The sequence below is a fragment of the Electrophorus electricus genome, chromosome 1 (genome assembly GCF_013358815.1).
Source record: "Electrophorus electricus isolate fEleEle1 chromosome 1, fEleEle1.pri, whole genome shotgun sequence".
Classification (NCBI taxonomy): domain Eukaryota; kingdom Metazoa; phylum Chordata; class Actinopteri; order Gymnotiformes; family Gymnotidae; genus Electrophorus; species Electrophorus electricus.
This window is the reverse complement of record NC_049535.1, coordinates 8,662,501-8,685,798: the sequence shown is the minus strand read 5'-3', so window position 1 is coordinate 8,685,798 and position 23,298 is coordinate 8,662,501. Positions and strand designations below refer to the sequence as shown.

Genomic DNA, 23,298 nt, shown 5'->3' with positions numbered 1-23,298 from the left:
AGTGTATATCTGTGTTTGTGTAAGAGTTGAGTACACACACTGAAGCAAATATTACAACCCAGAACCAGACAAACACACATCTACACACACCTCTGCATGAGCAGAGCATTTATACTTACATTTACGGCATTTGGCAGACACTCTTATCCAGAGCGACTTACAAAAGTGCTTTGTCATTTACTCCTAGAATACATCCTAGCCAGTACAGTAGGTTAGAGTCCAAAATACCAATGATCTAGAAAACTGTAGAAATGCAGGGATCAGTGCTGATGCCTAGAAGTACAAAATACATAAGGTCCATCTTAGACAATGATAAGTGCAATAAACATTAAGTACTAGAGTTTCAGTTACACAACACTCAGTGTAATAAACAATACTCTACACTTAAGTACTAGAGTTTCAGTCACTCAACATCAGTGTAATAAACAATATGCAATACGAGCAGCTTCAGATGGTGATACCAGGGAGTTCTCAAAGGAAACTTTGAGGTCATGGTAAGGGCTGGGAGTTCCTGGGATGTACAGAAGCTCAGTTTTACTGGAGTTGAGCTTCAAGTGGTGAGCTGCCAACCATGACGCAATGTCAATCAAGCATGCTGAGATATGTCTGGAGACCTGCATGCTGTAGTGTGGAAAATAAAGAAATAATTGGGTGTCATCACCATAGCAATGGTAGGAGAAGCCATGAGAAGATATTACATCAGTAGAACGAGTGTACAAAGAAAAGAGAAGAGGGACTAATACTGAGCCCTGGGGGACACCGGTGAAGAGTCTACATGGATTGGAGGTGGATCCTCTGCATTGTTACCTGATAGGAATGTCCCTCCAGATACGACTGAGCCAGTCACAGCACGTCTGGAAAGAACAGAGGAGAATGTTGTGGTTTACTGTGTCAAAGGCTGCCGAAAGGTGTAGAACAAGAGCAGGGTTATACAGACCAGTGCTTCTTAATCCAAGCCCCTTTAGATCACTAACAGAGAACAACAAAATGGTCTTGTTTATTCAATGAAACATTGGTCTTTAAGGGAACTTCCAGTGATATTTGGTTTCATATGATGTAAGCATCTTAATGTTTCCATACCAGCGCAACTGAGAGTGGACGGATTAAATTACTTCAGTAAAATGTTAAGTAGCCAGTTTGCTTCTCCTTCACTGCGTGCATCTGTTGCCCTTAGTAAATGAGTTTACTACAAGCCACAGATACAAATTGTTTGCGACGCAGCATTCGTCCCGCTATATTTTGACAGATGAAAGACGTCGGCTCGTCGCCTGTGGCGGTATGACGTCACCACGCCGGCTTGTCTTCGCGGTCAACGCCGGTCCGCCCTTTATCATGGAACCGGGTTAAGAAAAATACGGTCATAAATTACACGAACGGGAAAGCGACCGGACACCTAGCGAATGTTAAGGGTCGACAAGATGTGGCGACTACAAGGCTTCGTTGGGAGAGGTGGGTGTTGACATTTGGTTCTTGATTTTGGTGAGGGTGTTTGCTGTCGTTAGATTCAAGGCCTGCTAGCTAACCTAGCTAGACAGCTAGCCGTGTGAAATGTTTACCAACATTAACATTAGGTTAGCTAGCATAGCTAACAGAACATAACGTATTACTTGTTACAGAAATAGCCCCTAACCATGTTTCTATGGAAACGTGAGTTCTTGTAAGTAATATATGAATACAAACAAGCCGGTTTTTGGGTTAGTCAAACAAATGTCATTTAGACTTCTCTGACGCCTTAGTTTGAGCTCGAGAGCTGTCCTGACGTTGTTTTGGTTAAGCACCAGTGGCTGCACGAGGCCACACTATCTATCTAGTTGCCTTTTCTAGTTTTGTGTTGTATAATTTTATATTCTTTCATTCTTTCTTTCTATTTATTTCTTTTATATTTGTTTATCTGTTATACGCGCACGTGCTCAATAAGTGAATCAGTAAAGTTAATCCTAAAACAACATTGTTTTATCGCATTTATCACAGTAGACCAGTTCATTCTTCATGGTTACTGAGGAGTCCTGAATGGCTGTGATAAATGTGTCCCACAGACTGACGAGTAAATATGGAGCTAAATGCTCTCATGTTGTTGTCATCCCACTCCTCTCTTTCAGCCTTGAGCCGGTGTTATGGGAACACCCCGCTGCGTCTTTCCAACAGTCACCACGCTGAGGATGAGGTCTTCAGCTCCTCTGCAGTGCTGTCTACTGGACGCCAGACCTCAGACAGCAGGTACAAGATTACACCTCCATTCATCAAGCCCACACACCCAGCGATGTACATGGCATACATGCCCACTCCGTACATGCCCCCCAAACAACCCCAAAACCTGCACCATACATGCCCCCACAAACCTTGCAATGTAGAAGCCCCCCTCTCGCGCCTTGCGCTGTACAGGCGCCCCCCCACACACGCCCCCCGCCCATGCTGTATATACCCCTCCATGCTCTGCACCATACACACCCAGTGAAGAACCCGCGACGTACATGACCCCACATGCCCCACACGGCACAGGCTTCCCCCCACCGCCGTACATGACCCCTGCACCTGTAGTAGCTTGAATAACCTCTCTACTGCCCTATCTGAGAGAGTAAACTCCTAACACACCAAATGATGGGTGAAAGATATTTTTGTTTTGTTTTACTGTAAAAACAATTCTACTAACTTGGTATCTCTTGGTATACCCACTCACGCTCAGCTCACAGAGAGGAGAGAATGGGGAGAAGAAGAAGAAGAAGAAGAAAAAAAAAACATCTCAGTTTTGCTATGCTAGGCTGCCGAGGTGCACTGCGCTGGATGCAGTGGGCTGGGTATGGAATACGAACACACACACACACAGGTGTATTTTTAAACCAAAATACAATGATTCATAATGGGTAGTGAAACTGTGAGACGTATACATCCAAGATGTATCCAGAGAAATGTTAAGAGCCACACTCTTGCTGGAGTTGATGAGCGGGTGTGTGTACAGGGGGTCGCAGCCATGCTGTTCACACAGTTCTGCAGGAGGATCCACTCTCAGTTCTCCTCTCTGGGTGATCAGACCACGCCCCTGGCCCGCCTCCGAGAACCCGCTCTCTTCAGCACATGCACCTATAGGGTTCTGCTCGATGTCCGTGAGTCTTGTCAGTCATGTCTACCACCCAAACATTACAGATGCCTGATCAGTTAGTATGGTAAAGAATATAGAAATGTGGTATGAAGTATGGTAAGGAATATAGAAGTATGAGATGAAGAATGGTAAAATGGTAATATATATATATATGGGGTAAAGAATATAGAAGAGTGTAGAAGAAGACCCATGGTCTTATTAAGTTTCATCTTGCTTTGCCTTGCAGTTCTTGTACTATTACCTTTTCTTTTCTCCTTTTTATTTGACTGTGGAACAGTGACCAGGCGGTGATGTCTTCCCCGGAGGAGTGAAGGTGATGTGTCTGAAGGGGCGCCGGCAAGCGCAGAGCAGGGTGACTACAGTGGGAGCAGCAGTAGCAGCAGCAGCAGTATTCAGAACTAACGGCAGTAGCGCGAGTGCAGAGCCCGCTGGAGATCTTCAGCCAGGCCATGGCACCGTACACCAGCAGGGGGAGATATTCTGCCATAGCAGCACAGGTCACTATAAAAGCTTGAATACATTTAATAATCCAATCTTATGCTGGTCAGAAACAGAACAAGTGGTGGGTTTGCATAGTGTCCTCTGAACTGAACCATCGTTTCAGTGAACTCAAATGGTGTGTAACTGCAGTGGACCTTCCATAGTATTCCGATAAAGCAATTGTCTTTGAAATCCTGACCTTGTAATTGCGTTCAGTTCTGCCAGTTCTCGTCTCTGTTGATGGTTCACAGAAGCATCTATTCCTGAAGTCCGAGTACCAGGACCAGAGACCGTTGGCTGTGAGCATCCACAGGACAAAGTGTGTGTTCCAAAATTACTGGGGGTTTTTTTTGGGGGGGGGGGGGGGGGTTTCCCCTTCCTGATTGTTGTCATGGCGACAACCTCTGATGCTCATGCTCTCTCCCGCAGGGCCCATGCTCTCTGGACGAGGCCATGGAGAATCTGAGAACCGCAGCGGACAGCAGTGTTCCCGTAATCCTCAACATCATCGTAATGGTGGCCCACCACGGTGTCGTGCTGTTTATAGAGTTTAGGTGCACTTTCCTACACTGTCTTGGCCTGTTATGTCATGTCATTAAATATATCCACGATGTTGACATTACAATCAAAATGGAAGTCATTTTAAAATCCATTTTGCTCTGAAAAATTGCCAATTTCCTCTGAAAAGTAAACTGCATGTCTGTGTTAAAGCTAATTTTGCATAAGGGTCTGAAGTGTTATGTAGTTTAGCACGACGCTTACTGCCTGTCGTTTCCTGTGAGGTCATGTCTGGTGCTGCGTGATACTGAGCTATGTGGAGTTGAGACCTCATGTTGGCTGTTCTTTTTCCCTTGGATGTGTGTGTGTGTGTGTGTGTGTGTGTGTGTGTGTGTGTGTGTGTGTGTGTGCGCGCGCGCCAGGTTTGGAGAGTGCTAAGGCAGGTGACTATCAGGTTGCGTTTGAGTGTTTTTCTGGCCTCAGCTCAGCAGCACTACAGCAAAGCTCAATTTAATGTGGGAGTGTGTTACGAGTGTGGGCGTGGTGTCCACAAGGATGTCAACAAGGCAAGCACTGTATACACACACACTCATCCACACACACACACATTCATCCCAAGGTGCAGGCTTCCTCAATATCTCAGATTCTGAAGTACATGTGATATTTAATAAGATTGCATCTGTCTCTGTGTGTGTGTGTGTGTGTGGTGTGTGTGTGTGTGTGTGGTGTGTGTGTGTGTGTGTGTGTGTGTGTGTGTGTGTGTGTAGGCATTGCAGTACTACAGAAGTGCAGCAGCGGCAGGTCACACACAGGCACAGTACCGGTGTGCTAAACTCCTCCTGGACAGCAGGGGGCAGCAGAGTGCATCCGATGCAGACACTACCACTGCTCTCTCCCTGCTACACAAAGCAGCAGCCGCTGGACTCACCGAGGTACCAACTAGAAAAAGCTAAGGATATTGTGTTTGTGTATAAGAAAAAAGTAGAAAGAGGATACTTATAAAAATTACAGGTGCCATGGAATGGAAAACTGTATTTACCTCAGCATGGTCGAACAAGGAGAGTTCAGTACGTGGAACCGACATACCATGAACCTTTCTAAATTGTTTCATCAGCATGCTAATTAGTTGGGTTGCTTTGTGATATCGAGACTTATAGCTAGCTAACTCACTCCTTCTAGGCAAGATTAGCTTTTATGCCACTGACATAAAAAAGACTCATTTGGCAAGACATGCAGTCAATCTGTTAATGAATTTTGAGAACTAAAATGACCTTGATTCAGAATTGTTTGGTTTCACTCACAGTTAGCTAGCGATTCATTTGTCCTGTTTATCCTGTGAGTGCTTGTGGTGCCTTGCTGTAAAACAGCCAATCACAGCTGAATTCATCAATTATTCATGAGCCTAACAAAAAAAGGTTAATTAAAAAAAATTCGCCTTGACCAAATTTCCATACCTTCTATATAGATGTCAGAAAACAATGTAAAAGTATGTAATAAATGTATTCCGTGTCACCTTTAAAGAATAATCACCACAGCCCCCCCCCCACAGGCTCAGTTGTATCTGGGTGTGCTGTCGAGTCAGGGTGCATATGCTGATGAAGACAAGTCTGTGCAGTACTTCAGAATGGCAGCAGAGAGCGGCGTGAGACTCAGTACACCTACAGCCAATACACATACTATATGTACTACCAACACTACACATAATATATGTACTACCATCCCTACACATACTACCAACATTACACGTATATATAATAGATCTAATCTGTAATCTGTTGGTGTGTGTGTAGGACAGTAAAGGCCTGCTGTTCTTGGCGCAGTGCTATGAGAGAGGCTTTGGTGTTGGGCAGTGTTACAGCACTGCGGTGGGTCTGTACCAGCACGCAGGAGCTAAAGGCAACCAGCAAGCCAAGAGTGCACTGAGAGACCTTCACAGCAAGGAGGGTAAGTGCACACGCACACACACACCTCCTTCCCATCAATCTTGTTGTTTCAGCTCTCATCACACTTGCGGAAGCAGCCCTCCTCCAGCTTTTGATGACCTGGTTCAGGTGTGCTGGCGGGGGGGGGGGGGTGATCTGGCTCAGGTGTGCTGGGGGCTGGAACAGAGCAAACATGTGGGTTGGCTCAGCATCCCTTGGGACTGGAGCAGTTACCTTCTCACTGACGCACAGTCCACCCACATGAACCACTGCCTGTTTTACTTGTAGAATAATTCTCTCTCTCTCTCTTTCTCTCTCTCTCTCTCTCTCTCTCTCTCTCTCTCTCTCCCTCTCCAGTCCTGCGTTCTATCCGTTCTGCTCCTTGTCTTTCCTTTCTGGATCGCCTCCATTTCAGCACCATGATTCCGCAAGTGTTCCAAGAGGCGGGCCAAAACACCAAGTACCAACATAACTGGACTACACAACCACTTTTTCATTCATATAGCACAGGCAATCTTATAGCTCTGGCCCCATTTTCTGCTGAAACACTGAACTCAAATAGCACAAGAAGTGGCTGGATTATAGGGTTTGGGTAATATGCACTGCATGATCTTGCAAAACATTTGGAAAAATCTCTAAACATTTGTTCAGTAGGAAAGATAAGGAGATGAAGAGGGTCCAGTGAGCCATCATTTTGAGTGAGGAGTCCAGTGAGCATCTCATTCTGAGCTTGTGAAGATCCTAGACTCATTGCCTGAGCCACAGCTGTTTGTTAGCACCACCTGCTGGGCAAAAGTGGCTCTGAACACCTTTGAAGCCTCACACATACAGACCCCTGAAGCACAGATGTGTTTCTGGTTTGCAGTAGTGGTCGACCAATATTTTCAAGGCTAGATGCCAGTACTTTTAGAACAGAGCGGCTGATTGAAAATTTAAGAATAGGCCTACCCTAACACAGGAATATTACAGATGAATTTACTGTGCAGTTTACACAGCAAACTGCTGCTGATATCAAGTTTGAAACAAGGAACAAGGTATAAAATATTATAAAGTATTCCTGCAAAAGACTACCATTCTGTCCTTCCAGCTGAAGAACGTAAAATAAACACATCAGTAGACAATTTGTAATTAGCAATATCATTAGGACTAGGTACTGTTTCATAGAATAATACAACACAGCTAAAATGTGATTTTCATGAACACATCACCAATTTGGATTGCAGTAGTCTAATTCTGACACAGTGTGTTTCATTCAACAGTTAGATTTTTATCAGATTTTTGCAGTCGTGTGATTGCTCAAGTGTTCATGTAAACACCATACTCTGATTTCTTAGATCAGATTAAATTTATAATTAGATTTCCGGAATCCAGTCTGTGAAAACATACCTGGAGAGACCAAGCTGTACCGGAAACTACAAGCGTCATTTTGAAGAACAGCCAAGAAATGGCAACAACAAATCTAAAAATGCTCATCTCCGTCTTTAAGACCATAGAGAGAAAACTAAGACAACGGGCGGTATTATGCACATGAAACCATTAAAGTGCAGGCCCATGTTACTGAGTAAAACCACTCCGTTATTTCAGACAAGAAAAGTTGCTGCAAAGCAGAAATGCGATTACTGCCAGGCTCGTGTTTACCCATCATCTGATTCCTGGCTTGCATATGAACATGTTAATTGAATTATTGACACAATCCGCTTTCTTGCCGTTATCAGATTATTGAGTGCCTGTAAAGCTATTTTAAAATGCCAGTTACACTTCCCTAATTTGGATTCTGTCATGGTTCCGCGAGAGCAGGATGCACAGTGCAGAAAGCATCTTAACGGGGAAAGTCCAACACCAAACAGCTGACAGCCTTGTTAAGCACAAGCCAGGCCAAACAGCGAATGGCGGACTATATGCAGTGATGTAGGCCACACGATCATATGCATGTTCACCTCATCTATGCGATATTTAGCAGCACAGCGGGACAGTCCTGGCCATGGCGAGCGCCATGAGCGCACTAGACATTGTCCAAGTCGTTGCATCGATAACACTCGGCTGGCTAATTAAACCCTTCATTGAGTCGGACGAGTGTGTTAATAACCACGCTGTGGATGACTCACGTACAGTTGTGTAGGTCTCATTAGAATGCTGAAACATCTACCCAAAGTTGGGAAAAGCTGTGGTGCTCCTAACCTGCATCTGTGAATCAGACAGCTCAGGAGTTACACGCGCCATTACGTACAATGTTACAAGGGAATGCATTATGCTTGGAAACTCGATCTGCTATCCAACCGTTTCTGACAGGTACAAGGCCTGTATGAACCCAACGTTAAGACGCTTTCGGGAAATCCAGTCTTAATTGGCAAGAGAAGGGACAAAGTGCTGGTAATTAGAAGAATGACTGTAGATTTACATTTAGCTGACGCTTTTATCCAAAACCACTTACAATTAGGACTGAGTACAACTTGCACAATTGAGGGTTAAGGGCCTTGCTCAGGGGCCCAACAGTGGCAGCTTGGCAGAGATGGGGCTTGAACCAGCAACCGTCTAATTCAAGTACCTTAACCACTGAACTACCATCTCAGTGATCCTTTGGTTTGGTTTGGTATTTTGAATATGCATGAGAAGCATGCATGCATGCATGCACGCATACACACCTTTGCAGCCATTTCTCCATCTATCTGTTCCTTTGTCTACTACCCTCATTATTTTAAGTCTATTGTTTTTTGTATTTTGAGGGTGTGTGGTACATTTTCTATGCTTTTTTTGGAGCTGTATTCTCAGACTAGGCAGTGGACTTGGTGAGAAGCAGGTTCTTGCATTATCAGGAAATAAAGTAGCAGTCGCCTTTTTTTCGCCCAGTCCAAGTATTAATTTTCATCCTAGCAAACCACCAGCTGCTTTAAGATGCCTAAATGTCATGTGCCTTAAAACAAGTTAAATAAACAAACAAAAAAATATTCAGTAAAGCCGTATGCCAAAATATAGACAGAGACTGGGTGTATTATGCAGTATTTGTAAATGGCTTGCTTTCTTTTCAGTTGTTTGTGGAATAGAGAGTGAATGAGACATTAAGCCCTACTGCCTGTTAGTCGCACAATGTTCTGTTGATGAATTAAACCATTTTTCTACCAGTCGTCTTAGGTGCTTTATTTAGCAGATTCTGAGATTCAGCATAATAGTGTAACAGCGCTTTTGACTTATCCTATCAGTAATTCTTGCTGGAGGACACGACACCTTAAAATATGTTAATATCAGTTACATTAGATCACATGATTACATTATCACTGTCGTTTGGAATTCCGGTGTCGGTGAAACATGATCTCATTCAAGAGCCGCGTCTTGCGCTCAGTGCGCTGATTGGTCAGTACGGCTCCGGAGCGACTGTGCGCCCGTCTCAACGACGCGACGCCCCGAGAGGCTCGGCGCTGCGGGTGCGGGGAGGAGAGAGCCCGAGATGACAGATAACGTACTGGCGAAGACGCGCTCAAAAAGGACGCGTCAGCTTGCGTCTCCGTTTTAGCGCTTTACGCGGAGCTGGGGAGCGACTGTTTCGGCTCCGTGTGTTATCAAGGTAAGTGCGTGGCTTCCAGAAACATCTGCTCGCTGAACAGATGACGTGATGCTCAGCTCGGACTAACCCGGTATAGGCAGCGACGCTCGGTCTGTGGCGTGCTGAACTTTCTAGGATTGAATCTGTTTCGCATGCAAAACTCCACTGTCAAATGCGTGCAGTGGAGACGAACGACGACTTAAAATAAACGGCTTGGCATGGCCGGCAGTAGCTTGGAATATGCATGGGCGACTTTCTACTGTGCTGTGTCATGCTTTTGAGTAAATGCAACACGCAGGCCCACAGTTGCATAGAAAATGCCAGTCCCTCCCCGGCTGATGCGGTTCTGTGTTATCGGACCACCGAGCCAAAGCGCAAATGTGATCTCGCTCTACAATTCGTCTTAACACGAAGCCCTTAGTTGCTTGTTACGAAGGCTAGTAAATGACGATCCGTTAGTGCGAATTTCTGTGCTCGCGTTTTGCTATCGTGTGGTTTAAAAAAAAAAAAAAAAATCCGGCTCTTCAAAACCGAATTAAGAAAATATTGACAGCAGATCTGTTTACGGGTGTGAGCGCGTGCAGTAAATCGAACGCCCCTTGTGTTTCCCATGGGGTTTAAAATTCCATCCTAAACAAATGTTTTTTTTCATTCAGAGTCTTTATGTAGGGTCATGTGCTACAGGGATGGAAAGTGTGCTTACAAATAAAGAAAGTGTACAGTAGGCTCCATGACTCCTTTTATGTTTTAGATAACGCCTTTATTATAATGCCTTCACGTTTAGCACAAGTTGTCTTTTCTTTCTGAAAGGCTGAAGGACTTTGTGTTACTTGTGCAAGTAAAGTTTGAAGGATTCGTCTACTCATCATTTGTTTTTGCTTTTTAACTGTTCTAGAAAAACACCCACGACGTCCCCGTTTTCCATTAGTTTTTGAAAAGCCACTAATCACGATCATCTTAACTTCTGCTGTTAAAACATGTCTGATGTTCTGCTTTGAACCAGTAGCCTTCACGACTATTCAGTTTGTATACTAATCCACTGTACTTTCTCAAAAACAAGTGTTGCGTGTGTGTGTAAACTTGTTTATAGGGGTAGGTGCAGTACTAGTGCCAACTAAGCACCTGGAATGGAGCTTGTCTCTGTACAGATCTGCTGCTAACACACTTTCCACCACCATGGATCACACCCATGCCCATGCACAAGCAGTCCAAAGCTTTAGATTTTGCGGGTTTTCTTGTGTATGTGAGAAATGTATGAAAAAGGTGCACACAGAAACCACACTGAGTGGTTTGCAGTCACTCTATAACTGTGCCTTGTGTTTACAGCCCACTGTAGACTCTGATCCACCCCTCCTGGGACCAGAGCTGTACTCTGGAGTCAGCTGACTGACTGCTGGAGTCTTCTACACACCAGGTCAGACCTGGCTTTGACTGAAGGGTTTGTGTTCACTGGCTGCTTTTAAAATAAGACTGTGCTATCAGTCAAAAGGTTGTGGGTTTGAATCCTGACTCTGCCATGCCACACACACACACCCACACACTCTGCTATGCAGCCACTGTCGTGCCCTTGAGCAAGGCCCTTAACCCTCTCAGCTCCTGGGGTGCTGTACAATGGGTGACCCTGCACTCTGAGCCCAACTCAAAGAAGCTGGGATATGTGAAGACTATTTCATTGTCTTATAGGTGTACAGAGTAATGACAATAAACTTAATGTTAAAAATTAGCTTCTGAAATGAACTTCTGAGTACACAGAACTGAACGCCTGTAGGTGCAACCTTATCAAGTGTTTGTGCATTTGTTTATGTTTATGTTTATGTATTGGCCAGCATTTACGTGTAGTACCAACCATGTCCATGCGTGAGAAGAGCTGAACTGTTTGTTGGGGTTTCACCTTAGTTTGCTGACTCCGCAGTGTTTAGAAAGATCATCGGGTTCAAGTTAGTCTTTTGCTCTCATGAAAGTGTGCGCGCACACACACACACACACACACACACACACACACACACACACACACACATACACACACACACACACACACACACACTCAATTGAAAACCTGGCTGTATTATTATGTTTATGGTATATTTTGTTTGAACAGATGTCATACACACACACACACATAAGGAGGGTCTCGGTCTAAATGTTTTGCTCAGTGGGCTTCCTAATTAGCACAGAACTATGCATCACTCTCAACTGCTGGCACTATCTGTGCCGCTTTAGCTTAAAAGAAATGAATGGACATGGCCTTCATTACCATCGTCAATCTATAAACACTCTCTGAATCAGCAATTATATATAAACAAATATAAACAATAAACAAACACTCTTTCTTTGTCCTCTCTCTCTATACACACACATCAATATTCATGTAATCTTTCTCCCTGTCTTTCTCTCTACTGTCAACCTGACTATCTCTAGTATCTCTATCTTTCTCGCTCTCTCTCTCTCTCTCTCTCTCTCTCTCTCTCTCTCTCTCTCTCTCTCTCACACACACACATACATATACACCACTCTCTCTTCTGAAAGAAAGGCAGTTGGGTATGTTGTATTCATGTAATATTATCTCATACTATTTGTGACAGTGCTATATGAATGTACCATATACCCTGCTCCATTTTCTTCTTCTGTTTGTTGTTTGTTGTTGCTTTGTTGTAGCTGACCAATCACAGGTGAGGATGCCACTGCACAAACCTCCCCTCAGACGCAGTGCGTCCACGTTAGAGTCAACCAATTACAGCAGTCCTTCTGTGATCCCGCCTACTTCTCTCAACCTCCGCTTGTCCCACAATCAGCAGCTGGGCTGTGACATCATAAAGGAGACTCAGGGTTCAGCTGCGCCCACAAAGAGCCGTCACAAGTACGCTGTGACCAGCCTCCAGAGTGCCCCAGGGCTGGAGGAACACCCCGCCTTCTTCAGCCGAAGCCACACCCCAGCAGGGAGCAAACCCGCCCCCACAAAATCTGCCTCCTCCTCTTCTCTTTACTCCTCCTCCTGCATCTCCCTCTCCTTCTCGCCATCCAACCCAAAACTGGCAAAAAATGGCACCAACCTGCAGCTCAAAGAAACACACTTTGACCTGACTAGGAAAGACAAAAACCGCAATGATGTCACCACCAAGAATGGCTGTGATTGGCCTGACTGCCTCGGCAAGGACAATGAGAAGGGCGCCCCCTTCAGGCGGAGGACCAAGAGCTTCCTGGAGTACCATCGCGAAGAGGATGAAGAGTCATCCAGCAGCCCAGGGAAGGAGCTTCCGATGCCGGCCGAGCAGATGGGGCTCCCCCCACTGCTGGTACACCAGGCCTGGGCTAAAGAGAACCGGGTGGAAGCCCACCTCACACTGCCCCAGAACCACCTGCTGCTGCTGCCCGGAGAAGAGGAGGATGGGAGCTCCACCCAGCCTCAGCTGGACTGGGAGAAGGACGGAGGCTTCATGGCTGGAGACTCCCCAGCCAGTCCCAGGCTGCAGGTCCTGGCCAGCCCAGGGAAGGTGCTCCGTCTGGGGCAGAGAGGGGAGCGGGGTCAGGGTCCAGCCATGGGACATCCACAGCAGGAGAAACAGGTACAGGAGGAGGAGGATGAAGATTCAAGCTGGACGACTCTGTCTCAGGAGAGTCCATCGCTAGAGACACCACAGGAGACAGGTGAACCTGTCCCCACACACACATGCACACGCACACGTGCACAAATGCACGTACACAAACACACACACCTTTGCAGCCATTTCTCCATCTATCTGTTCCTTCGTTTGTCTTCTAACCTCATTATTTTAAGTCTATTGTTTATAATGTTATAATTAATTTCATTTGTTTAAAGTTTAGTTCATTCCAACCGTTTCTTCACTCTTACACACACTCCCTTGTCTTGGTGCTTGTGTGTGTCACTATGTTCCTGTCTGTACACCACGTACAGCCTCCTGCTTGCTCCTGAAGACTACATCATCTAGTTGTTACCATGACAACAGAACATTCCATTTAGTAGTCAGTTTCTGAAGTGCCCATTTGTAGTGTGTGTATGTGTGTATGTATGTATCTGTGTGTGTGTGTGTGTGTGTGTGTGTGTTCTATAGCATGTGTATACATATTTATATAAGTGAATCCACATCTTTATGTGAGTATACACGTATGTTTGCTGGTATTTTCTTTACTGTTTGTGTGTGCTGCAGGTACATGGAGTGACTCAGTGTTGCCCCCCTGGCTGGCGGGGGGCAGAGGACCACTCTGACGTCTATTTCTGGCACCTCCCGACTGAGGCCACCCAACAGGACCCTGTAACCCTTGACAACCACAGTACCTCCGAACCAGAACAGCACCTTGAGGGGGCGAAGGAGCGGCCCTCCCTGTCTGCCCAACCCTCTAAAGCACAGAGTGAGGTACACACTCACAAACACACACACACACACACACACACACATACACACACACACACATATACACACCCACACACTATATATATATATATATATATATATATATATATATATATATATATATATATATATATATATATGTATATGTATGTCTGTGTGTGTGCGTGTGTGTGTGTGTGTGTGTGTGTGTGTGTGTGTGTGTGTGTGTGTGTGTGACTCATGCAGAGGCCTAACAGCATTGTATCAGACAGTTCAGTGGAGCCTGTGCCTTTATCAGCTTCTACATCACCCTCCTCTTCCTCACCCTGCTATGAAGTGACTGGTTCCGCATGCAGCTTCCTCAATAACAACTACCTGGTAACACACATACACACACACACGTGTACATGCATGCACAAGTGCACATACACATGTACAAACATGCACACATACACGCATGCCCACTCACACGCACGCTCACATACACCCATGCACAAACACGCTCACATACATGCATGCACATGCACGCTCACATACATGCATGCACATGCACGCTCACATACATGCATGCACACGCACACACACATGCACACATGCGCACATGCACCTATGCATGCAAATGCACATATATGCATGCAAATATATGCACATGCACGTTTACACATATGAATGTGCATATACATGCATACACAAGTGTGGTCTGAAGGTGTTCAACACACCGATCAGCAAGCCTCCAATATAATGCTGATTACATCTGTTACAAGTAACACAGTAGACCACTCCCACAGTGATGTATGAGGAGGAATTGGGGGAGGATAACTGATCCATTTGTGCCAGTTATTTTAGTGGCTGTTAATAATTTTACATGTAGCACATTTAGAGTGGTTGCAGGCTACAGTACCACAGTTATTATCTGAATGGTTATTTATCTCACTCTTAATGAACATGTCCAGCTCATATGCCTTGCATATGTTCCTGTATATAATCTCTGCCAGTTGGTTGTCTCTCTCAATTTTCCCTGCCAGCATCTTGCATCATGTGACTAGGTACTGGTTTGTCCTTTGCACAGTCTGCAGCTTGGCTCTTTTCTGGTGTGATACACCCCTGCTTCTACTGATGTAGTGCTTGGTGCCTGATCTTGTGCTCCCATGATTAGTAACTCTGTGCTATCCTTCAGTCCTTCCTTTTCCATACATTTGTAGGATTGTCTTATGTTGGCCACCCGTGCTATTTGTCAGTGGTGCATTCCAAGGAGGGGCTTATCCTGCTGTGGCACCTCCTCTGTTTCCATGGTTACCATGACCGCCAGCTGACCGAGGCACTCCCTCATAAGCTCATCTTCGGGTGCCATGGCTTGGATGTAGTTGATCTTACACTTGATCTTACACTTTGACAGTTGATCTTACACTTTGTAGAATCCGCCCCCTTCCTTCTAGGTAGTTCACAGCCATTGGATGTTGGGTCTTCAGTAGAGTGCCTCATGTATTGTGAGGGTTTTTCTGATCCAGATGTCAGAAGCTTCGAGTTCTTCTCTTGGGCAGCTTATTGTGTCTGCTGGGAAACTGGTGACACATGTTTATGGCTTTGATCTTATTGTACAGTGGTAGGTACAGTGAACTCATGTATTGTCATGTTCAAGAAACAGATGATTTGAGCCTTGTGACATGGCATGGTGTCCTGCTGAAAGTAGCCATCAGAAGATGGCTACACTGTGGTCATGGTCAGCAACGATACTCAGGTAGGCTTTGACATTTAAATGATGCTTAGCTGGTATTAAGGGGCCCCAAAGTATGCCAAGAAAATATCCCCCCCACCATTACACCAACACCAGCACCTTGAACCATTGATAAAATGCAGGATGAATGTGATGAGGGTTAAAGGTGTCCAAGAACAATTGATAGTATCAAAATGCTTGAGGCAAGATTTCATCAGGCTAGTGCATTCAGAACCATGGGCATGACATTTAGGACACTTTACATAAACTTCAGTATGTTGATTGGGCCAGTGAAATCTATGTGCTATTCTGTGGAGTTCTGTAGGAGTGCCAACTTGTAGCTCCAGGAAGAATCAGATACCTACAGACCTACCCCATAATAGATACACAATTCACATAGATTGCCATGGATATAGTCAGTCCCTTACCCAGATGTCAGGCACTACTAGTATTCTGTGTCTACACAACTCGCTACCCAGAAGCATTTCCCCTAAGGAAAGACAAAACATGCCAGTTGGTCAGTGCACCAATGCGTTTCCCAAGCAGGCATACCGAGGGAAATAATCACAGACCAAGGCAATAATTTGACATCCAAGCAGTTCAGGCAAGTGTTCAAGCTACTAGGGATAAAGGGGATAAGGTCGACACCTTACTATCCTCAGACAGACGGCCTCCTTGAAAGATTCAACAAGACACTGAAGGACCGGTTGAAGAAATTTGTCGCAGACGCAGGTGCAGACCAGGATACGCAGCTCTTTGCACGCAGAGAAGTGCTGCAAGCGTCCACCGGATTCTCTCCGGTCCAGTTGCTCTGCAGCAGAGAGGTTAGATGTCCACGGAATGTATGGAAGGAGGTGTAGCAAGGAACACTGACCAGAACAGCCTGTCTTATGTCTATAAGATGAGGGGGAAGATATAGAGGGTCCGCTAAAACATGGGGAAAGCCCAGAAGCGACAAAAGGACGGATACGACAGAGATGGTGAAGAACAGAGAGCTAGTCCCAGAAGATAAAGCTTGTTCTTCTGCCAATGCCAGACACCAGCCTCCTAGCAAAGTGGCAAAGGCTGTACAAGGTCTTACAGAGGATCAGACATCATAAGAGCTACTTCTCCCTGAGCAAAAGAAGAAGAAGAAGCAGATATTCCACATCAAAATTCTCAGAGCGTGGAGAGAGCCCACGGAGGATGTCGTGGAGCAGACGTGGATCAGAGCCGTGGAAGAAGAGGAAGAGTTGTGGGGGCAAAACTTTCCATTGAAAGGAGAGGACAGTATGTCAGTCAGCCTGTCACACTCAGAGCCAGAATGGCACAGATAGCTGGAGAGAATCATCCCATCAGATCTCTTCACAGGAGAGCCAGGCAAAACTGACATCATGAAGCACAACATACGTCTTCTGAAGGACGCGCCCATCAGACAGACAAACTGCAGTGTGTCAGCATGCCTGATGCCAGATCTGAAGGGGGCAGAAAGGATGTTTGAGCTAGGAGTGATAGAGCCATCACGGAGTGACTGGTGTAGTCTTGTGGTAATGGTCCCAAGGAAGACAGAAGTTTGTGATTCTGCATGGACTTTTCAAAATTGAATGCCAAGGGAGGTGAACTATTAATGACAAAAGAAAAGAAAGTAATACAAGGATTACCTGGTACCTGTCCTTGCATCCTTTCAAGATGTAAAAGGATGCAAGGACCACAATGTCTTTCTCTTTCATGAGTCTGAGGAGTGAGCTTCTGAAAGGAGGGTGGGTGTGTTGAGGTCAGAGGCCTGACCCAGCAAACGCCACCTCTTGGACATTAATAATACATGTTAAAACATGATGAACTAAAGAACAGACTTACCTGGGATCCTCGATCCAAAAGAGTGGGTGATGGAGCATCTCCAACATCTATACAGGTCAGAACGGTGCATGACAACAAAGGTAGGGGAAGCTGTAGAAGAACAACAACTTTACGTTTATACTTACCGCTAAATGTTTCGATGTAGCGATGTAATGATGTCATTGATGTAGAGTCACCTGCCTGAGATATTGGTTTAGCCTGGGATGGGGCTCCCTGTATTTATGGGGCTGTAGGAGAGAAGGTGGAGACCAGGGAGATGGAAGCTTTACTTAATTGATGATTGCCTGCTTGCATCCAATTCTATGTTAGACTGGGGAAAAAAAACTAGTCCAGTTTTAAATGATAAGACTGCTGATTAATGAGGAACCTCAGACTCCTGCTGAACTGCTGTTGTACTTTTCCAACCATTTATTTGACTATTTCTTTATTTTCACGTTTTACCAATAAACCGAGCACACTAATCTTACCTGGGGGTGTCCTGTACTCAGTGTGGAAAACCCTGTACTTCATCCTTGAAGTACATGGGAGAACATCCTGTTTATTCTTTATGGGAGAACATCCTGGCTTCTACTTCTCATGTGTATCTCTTCAGGTGGGCAGCCAGAGCTGTTAATCTTTGCTTGGCACTCTCCAAAGCCTCAGGTATGGACAGCTTGTTGTACTTCTCAGCTACCTTCAGGTGCCTTTGGGTGCCTTTTTGCATTTCTGATAGCTACTGACTTCTCTGTATCTGGCCTTTATCTTGGCCTCCATCCCCCTTCTCCATGGAGGATACTGTTGCTTTGGTAAATATCAGCTAGTGGGTCTCAGTGATTGTTTGGCATGTTTCACATCTTCCAGCAGCGTTCCAGGTACTTCACTTGGTCATAGTAGTCTGTCCGACTGAGCCATGATCTTCAATCTCAGGTTAGCAGCTCTGGTATTAAGCTTGGCGCATGATCTCATTGGGCCTTGGTTCCCAAGTTCAGCGGGGAAAAAAAAATAAAAAATTTTTTTTTAATTAAATTAAATTTTATATATATATATATATACACATACACACATACATATACACACACACAGCTGATCTACAGGGATATGTATGTACTGTGTAATATGAGAGAGGTGTTCAGATTTGCAGTGAAGTATGTTTCCAGAGAAACAGGACCATCGGGTTCTGACCTTTGTCTTGCTCTCTCTTTGAAATTGCATCTTGGTGCTTTAATATTATTCATAATATAATAATGATAAAATTATTCATATCAAAATGTCTTCCTATAGCAGCATCGATACAATATAATAAATCCTGTTCATTTTACAAATTCAAAATATATCCTTCTGCCCTTCACTAATGCATTGCACTCTCAACAGGACCGGAAAGAGAGCCCGTTCTGCCCAGACGCCAGCGAGAGCAGGAGAGAGGAAGAGCAACGAGGGAGTGAACGAGAGAGGGTTCGCTGCATGCCTTACAGCTACGTCAACCTTAAGTAAGCTCTCTCTACCTCCCTCTTCTGCTTTCAGCGCCATGTGGTGCAGGCATCGTCCAGGGAGGCAGATAAAAGCCACCTTGTAATTGCTTGTAACCATGCTTGAAAGTGTCTGTTCTTGTTGTTTATTGCACTGAAGTTACCATGGTGATTGTTCAGTCACACTGAAGTGTTACAATGGTGATTATTCAGTCAAACTGAAGTTTTACAATGGTGATTGTTTGGTCACACTGAAGTGTTACCATGGTGATTGTTTAGTCACACAGAGGTGTTACCACGGTGTTTGTTCAGTCACATTAAAGTTTTACCATGGTGTTTGGTCAGTCATGCTGAAGTGTTACCATGGTTATTGTTCAGTCACACTGAAGTGTGACCATGGTGATTGTTCAGTCACACTGAAATGCTACCATCATGATTGTTTGGTTACACTAAAGTGTTACCATGGTGATTGTTCAGTCACACTCAAACAAACAAATTGTAGTGTAATATAACATATTTTGGCTATTTGTTAGATTTAGTTACACTAAAATGTATCCTAAATCTGACTGGATTACTCTGCCTCCCCCTCACCCCTGTCTCACTCCCCATCGCACTCTCCCTCCCCATTTCTGTATCACTTTCTCTCTTCACTTCTGCTTTGTCTGTCTCCATTCCTCTCTTTCTGCTAAACTCCTCCATCTCTCTAGAGCTAAAGTCTACCCTCCACCATCACTCCCTCTCTCCAAAGCTAACGTCTGTCCTCCTCCAGCTGACTGCCTCATTCCCATTCATGACTTGGACAAACAGGTGAGTTTGTGTTCTTCACCAATCAGAAGCCAGTGCGAAGTGCGCATGCAACTGTAAGTGCTCAGTGCACGTCATCACGGGATTACATCATCTGCAGAAGAGCAGAGGAGAGAGAGAGAGAGAGAGAGAGAGAGAGAGAGAGAGAGAGAGAGAGAGAGCATGACTCCACACTCCCCTTTAACTGCAGTTTTAACAAAGGGCAGAGATTCTTTGGCTCTCTGCTCCAGTAAAGGACATGTGTGATTGTTCGAGCCAGACCTCATGAGGACCCACCTGTATCACACTCTCACCATGTGTGTGTGCGTGTACACTGCAGGCCTTCCGGGTGCGCTCGCTCGGCTGGATGGAAGTGTGTGAGGCTGAGCTGGTGTGTAGCAGAAGCACGGCTGCGGTCAGTGAATGTGTCAGACTCCTCCAGCTCCCGGACACGCACATCGCTGCGTCCACGTCCACACTGCGCCGGAGAGAGAGAGAGAGCACGTGTGAGAGGGAGGAGGTGAGAAGGAAGGAGAGACAAGGAGTACAGAATGCGAACTCCATTTTTACTGTTAAAAAAACATTAGTTTTGTTATAAAATAATTACTTTTATGATCTGAGTCCATTAAATTACTATTCTACAGCATTCATATTTTTAATTGTGTTATGGTTGAGTAAGATTTGAATTTCAAATGATCACATATTAGAGATGTCAAAGTATATTTCATTCTCTCGCTCTCTCTCTCTCTCTCTCTCTCTCTCTCTCTCTCGCTCATCTGTCCATCTCTCTCAGGGAAAAGCAATGCTACTGGTTGTGCAGGACGCTACCCTGACTCTGATCGACCCCGTAGACAACACCCTGTTTCATTCACAGCCAGTCAGTAGTATCCGTGTGTGGGTTGCTGGGCGGGACAGGAGTAGGTGAGTCCACGTGTTCCTTGCTTATGGCAAAAGTTGAACAAAGTATTGACCACCTTTGAAAAACCTAAATGGGTCAATTATTAGATCAATTTGAAAATCCAAAATAAAGTTGTAAATAAAATGCACTGTGTACAGTGATGTTGCTCCCTCTGTCGCTTTTAACCTGTACTGGAAGTGGCTGGAGGTTGAGAAATTATACCGCAGGCATACGTCAAATGTTGCCATAAAAACTTTTTTAAAATTCTGCATAGGACACGCCTGTGTTTCCTCACTCTGCATAGGACACGTCTGTGTTTCCTCACTCTGCATAGGACACGTCTGTGTTTCCTCACTCTGCATAGGACACGCCTGTTTCCTCACTCTGCATAAGACACGCCTGTGTTTCCTCACTCTGCATAGGACACGCCTGTGTTTCCTCACTCTGCATAGGACACGCCTGTGTTTCCTCACTCTGCATAGGACACGCCTGTGTTTCCTCACTCTGCATAGGACACGCCTGTTTCCTCACTCTGCATAGGACACGCCTGTGTTTCCTCACTCTGCATAGGACACGTCTGTGTTTCCTCACTCTTCCGAGCGCAATTAGAGCACTGATACGTCCTTATAGATGGCAGAGTGCGATCAGTTTCCAGGTCACAGGCTGGAAGAGGCAGGACATAGGAAGTGCAGATCCAGCACTTACAGATATGAGATCCATTCCTGGACATTCAATCCAGTAGTGCAGTCACCAGCTTTCACTCCCCATTCAAACGAGCCAATCAGCAGCACTAAGCATCAGCTCTGTTACAATCATACAAACACCCGATTGGCCCGGGCGTTGGGCAGATGGGTCCACCCACCTTCCTCAACAGATACTTGTGTTTGCAGGGACCAGACATGGCACAGCTGAAATTCAAACCTAAATTCAAACCCAGGTTCTTCATCTCTATTGCTAAGAACCAAAGGGAGCCAGTGATTTTATTTATTTATTTGTTTGTTTGCTTGTTTGTTTGTGAGACGGTCGTGCAGAGCTGTTCTCACATCCCCCTGTCTCTCCCTCTCCATGGGGGCTTTAGTGCTGTCTCTAATGGTGATGGAAGAAACACATGTCAGAGAAAAGCAGAGGTTACATTTTGTGATAGAGTTGTTTGTGTGAGGGCGCTGAGGAGACCAACACGGAAAGACGTGGGTGTGTTTTAGTATTACCCTGTGTGTCTCAGTTCCTCTCTCTCTCTCTCTCTCTCTCTCTCTCTCTCTCTCTCTCTCTCTCTCTCTCGCTGTCATAATTCATCCTGCTCGTGACTGCTAAATAGATCCGCTCCGTTCTCTCCACGTATGCCTTTGCATTTGACAGATCGAAGGTTATTCCGCTAAAACCAATTAAACCAGAACAGACTTCATAACGCTTCTCTCAGATAGCGCGCAGGGAGTGGTCGCGCTCCAGGGCTACGCGCGCGCACACGGCGAGCAGGCTCGAGGCAAACAGCGTCATAAATGTGGAGCCATAAAACAAAATCATATTGCAAATTTTAAAATTTTACTGTTAAATATGGCATCAAAATATTACAACCGTGCTCTGCAATTGAAAAAAAAAAGTAGGCAATTTGATCCAAATTGAGTTCGATCGCTTTGATGCAGTAAAAATACTTTCAAGGTTTTTTTTTTTTACTGTGTGTCAAGGGGCAATAAGAAGACGAATTCTGAGAAAATGTAATATTACAGTTGTTCTGAGCTATTTTTACAGGCTACACTGTCTCTATGTCATGAGACCTACAACTGAAATATCTAAGAGAAAAGTGGGAAATCAGACATGAAAGGCTGTAGGCCTCCTAACCGTTCAGCGAACTCGCGTAGGAGAGGCTGGGTGTGTTTGGCGAGGTGTCCCATTACTGACACCTGCACCCCCGCCTTAGGTGTGCAAGACAAGGCCTGTTTAACCGCCTTAGTGATATTAACGTATAAACCTACAAGGCTTGGTTAGATTTTTGCCTTATGGTGGCTTTTCGTCGATATGACACTACAAAACTGAAGACTTGTGTGACTGACATTGCATTGCATTGCATTGATGTCCAAGCAAACATGTGCACACGGGCGGACCGGTGTTATCGTGTTGGCATGACCGGGACTGACGTGATCCCGTTTAATGGGTAACGTTTGTAACGTTGCATCCTTTAGCGCGCGTGTGGACGGAGATGCGCGCGTGGAGGGGGCTGTGTTATTGCCACGATTAGTCGAATCGAGATCTCGTCTCGATTGAGCTTACTCGTTTGGGTGTTTTCTGTCTCCCATAGACAGGACCCACCAAGCATATGTATAAAGGAAATGAACAAAATAAACGGCGAGTAAAAATATAAAAGCAAAAGCGAAAAGCTGAGATTCTGGCTTCTCTCTTTGCAAGCGACTATTACATCCATCTGGTAGAACGGGGTGAGAATCCGTTACGGAGACGTGCCCTTTTTCATCTGGGCGTAAACCGAGTTTTGAACTTGCAGTATCTGTTGCGACCAGCAGATGGCAGTGTTGAAAACGATTTGAGTGTGATGGGCTTCGTGGGGTCAACAGGCTGAAAACGTTGCCTTCTGTCGGCGATATAAAAACTGTTCTGCTGTTTCCCCTGTAATTAAGGCGTCATCGATAAGCTCTTGGAAGACTGAGGTTCCTTTCTAGGCCAAATGGTGGATGTGATCCCACCAGCTAGCCTCACATTTTCAGACAACCGCATCACTCAGAGAGGCA

At 45.2% G+C, this 23,298-nt stretch overlaps 1 protein-coding gene across 1 annotated transcript in view; it reads left to right on the top strand.

Annotated features, from left to right (window-relative positions):
- The first annotated feature begins 9,362 nt into the window (after nucleotides 1–9,362).
- The window catches only part of LOC113589358 (amyloid-beta A4 precursor protein-binding family B member 2), a 41,289-nt gene continuing 27,353 nt past the window's right edge, over nucleotides 9,363–23,298 (top strand). Inside the window, 10 exon segments of the mRNA XM_027028964.2 lie at nucleotides 9,363–9,556; nucleotides 10,862–10,949; nucleotides 12,191–13,180; nucleotides 13,702–13,724; nucleotides 13,726–13,908; nucleotides 14,131–14,262; nucleotides 18,785–18,900; nucleotides 19,587–19,686; nucleotides 20,003–20,182; nucleotides 20,456–20,583. Of these exon segments, the coding sequence (XP_026884765.2) occupies nucleotides 12,211–13,180; nucleotides 13,702–13,724; nucleotides 13,726–13,908; nucleotides 14,131–14,262; nucleotides 18,785–18,900; nucleotides 19,587–19,686; nucleotides 20,003–20,182; nucleotides 20,456–20,583 (1,832 nt within the window). The 5' untranslated portion in view covers nucleotides 9,363–9,556; nucleotides 10,862–10,949; nucleotides 12,191–12,210.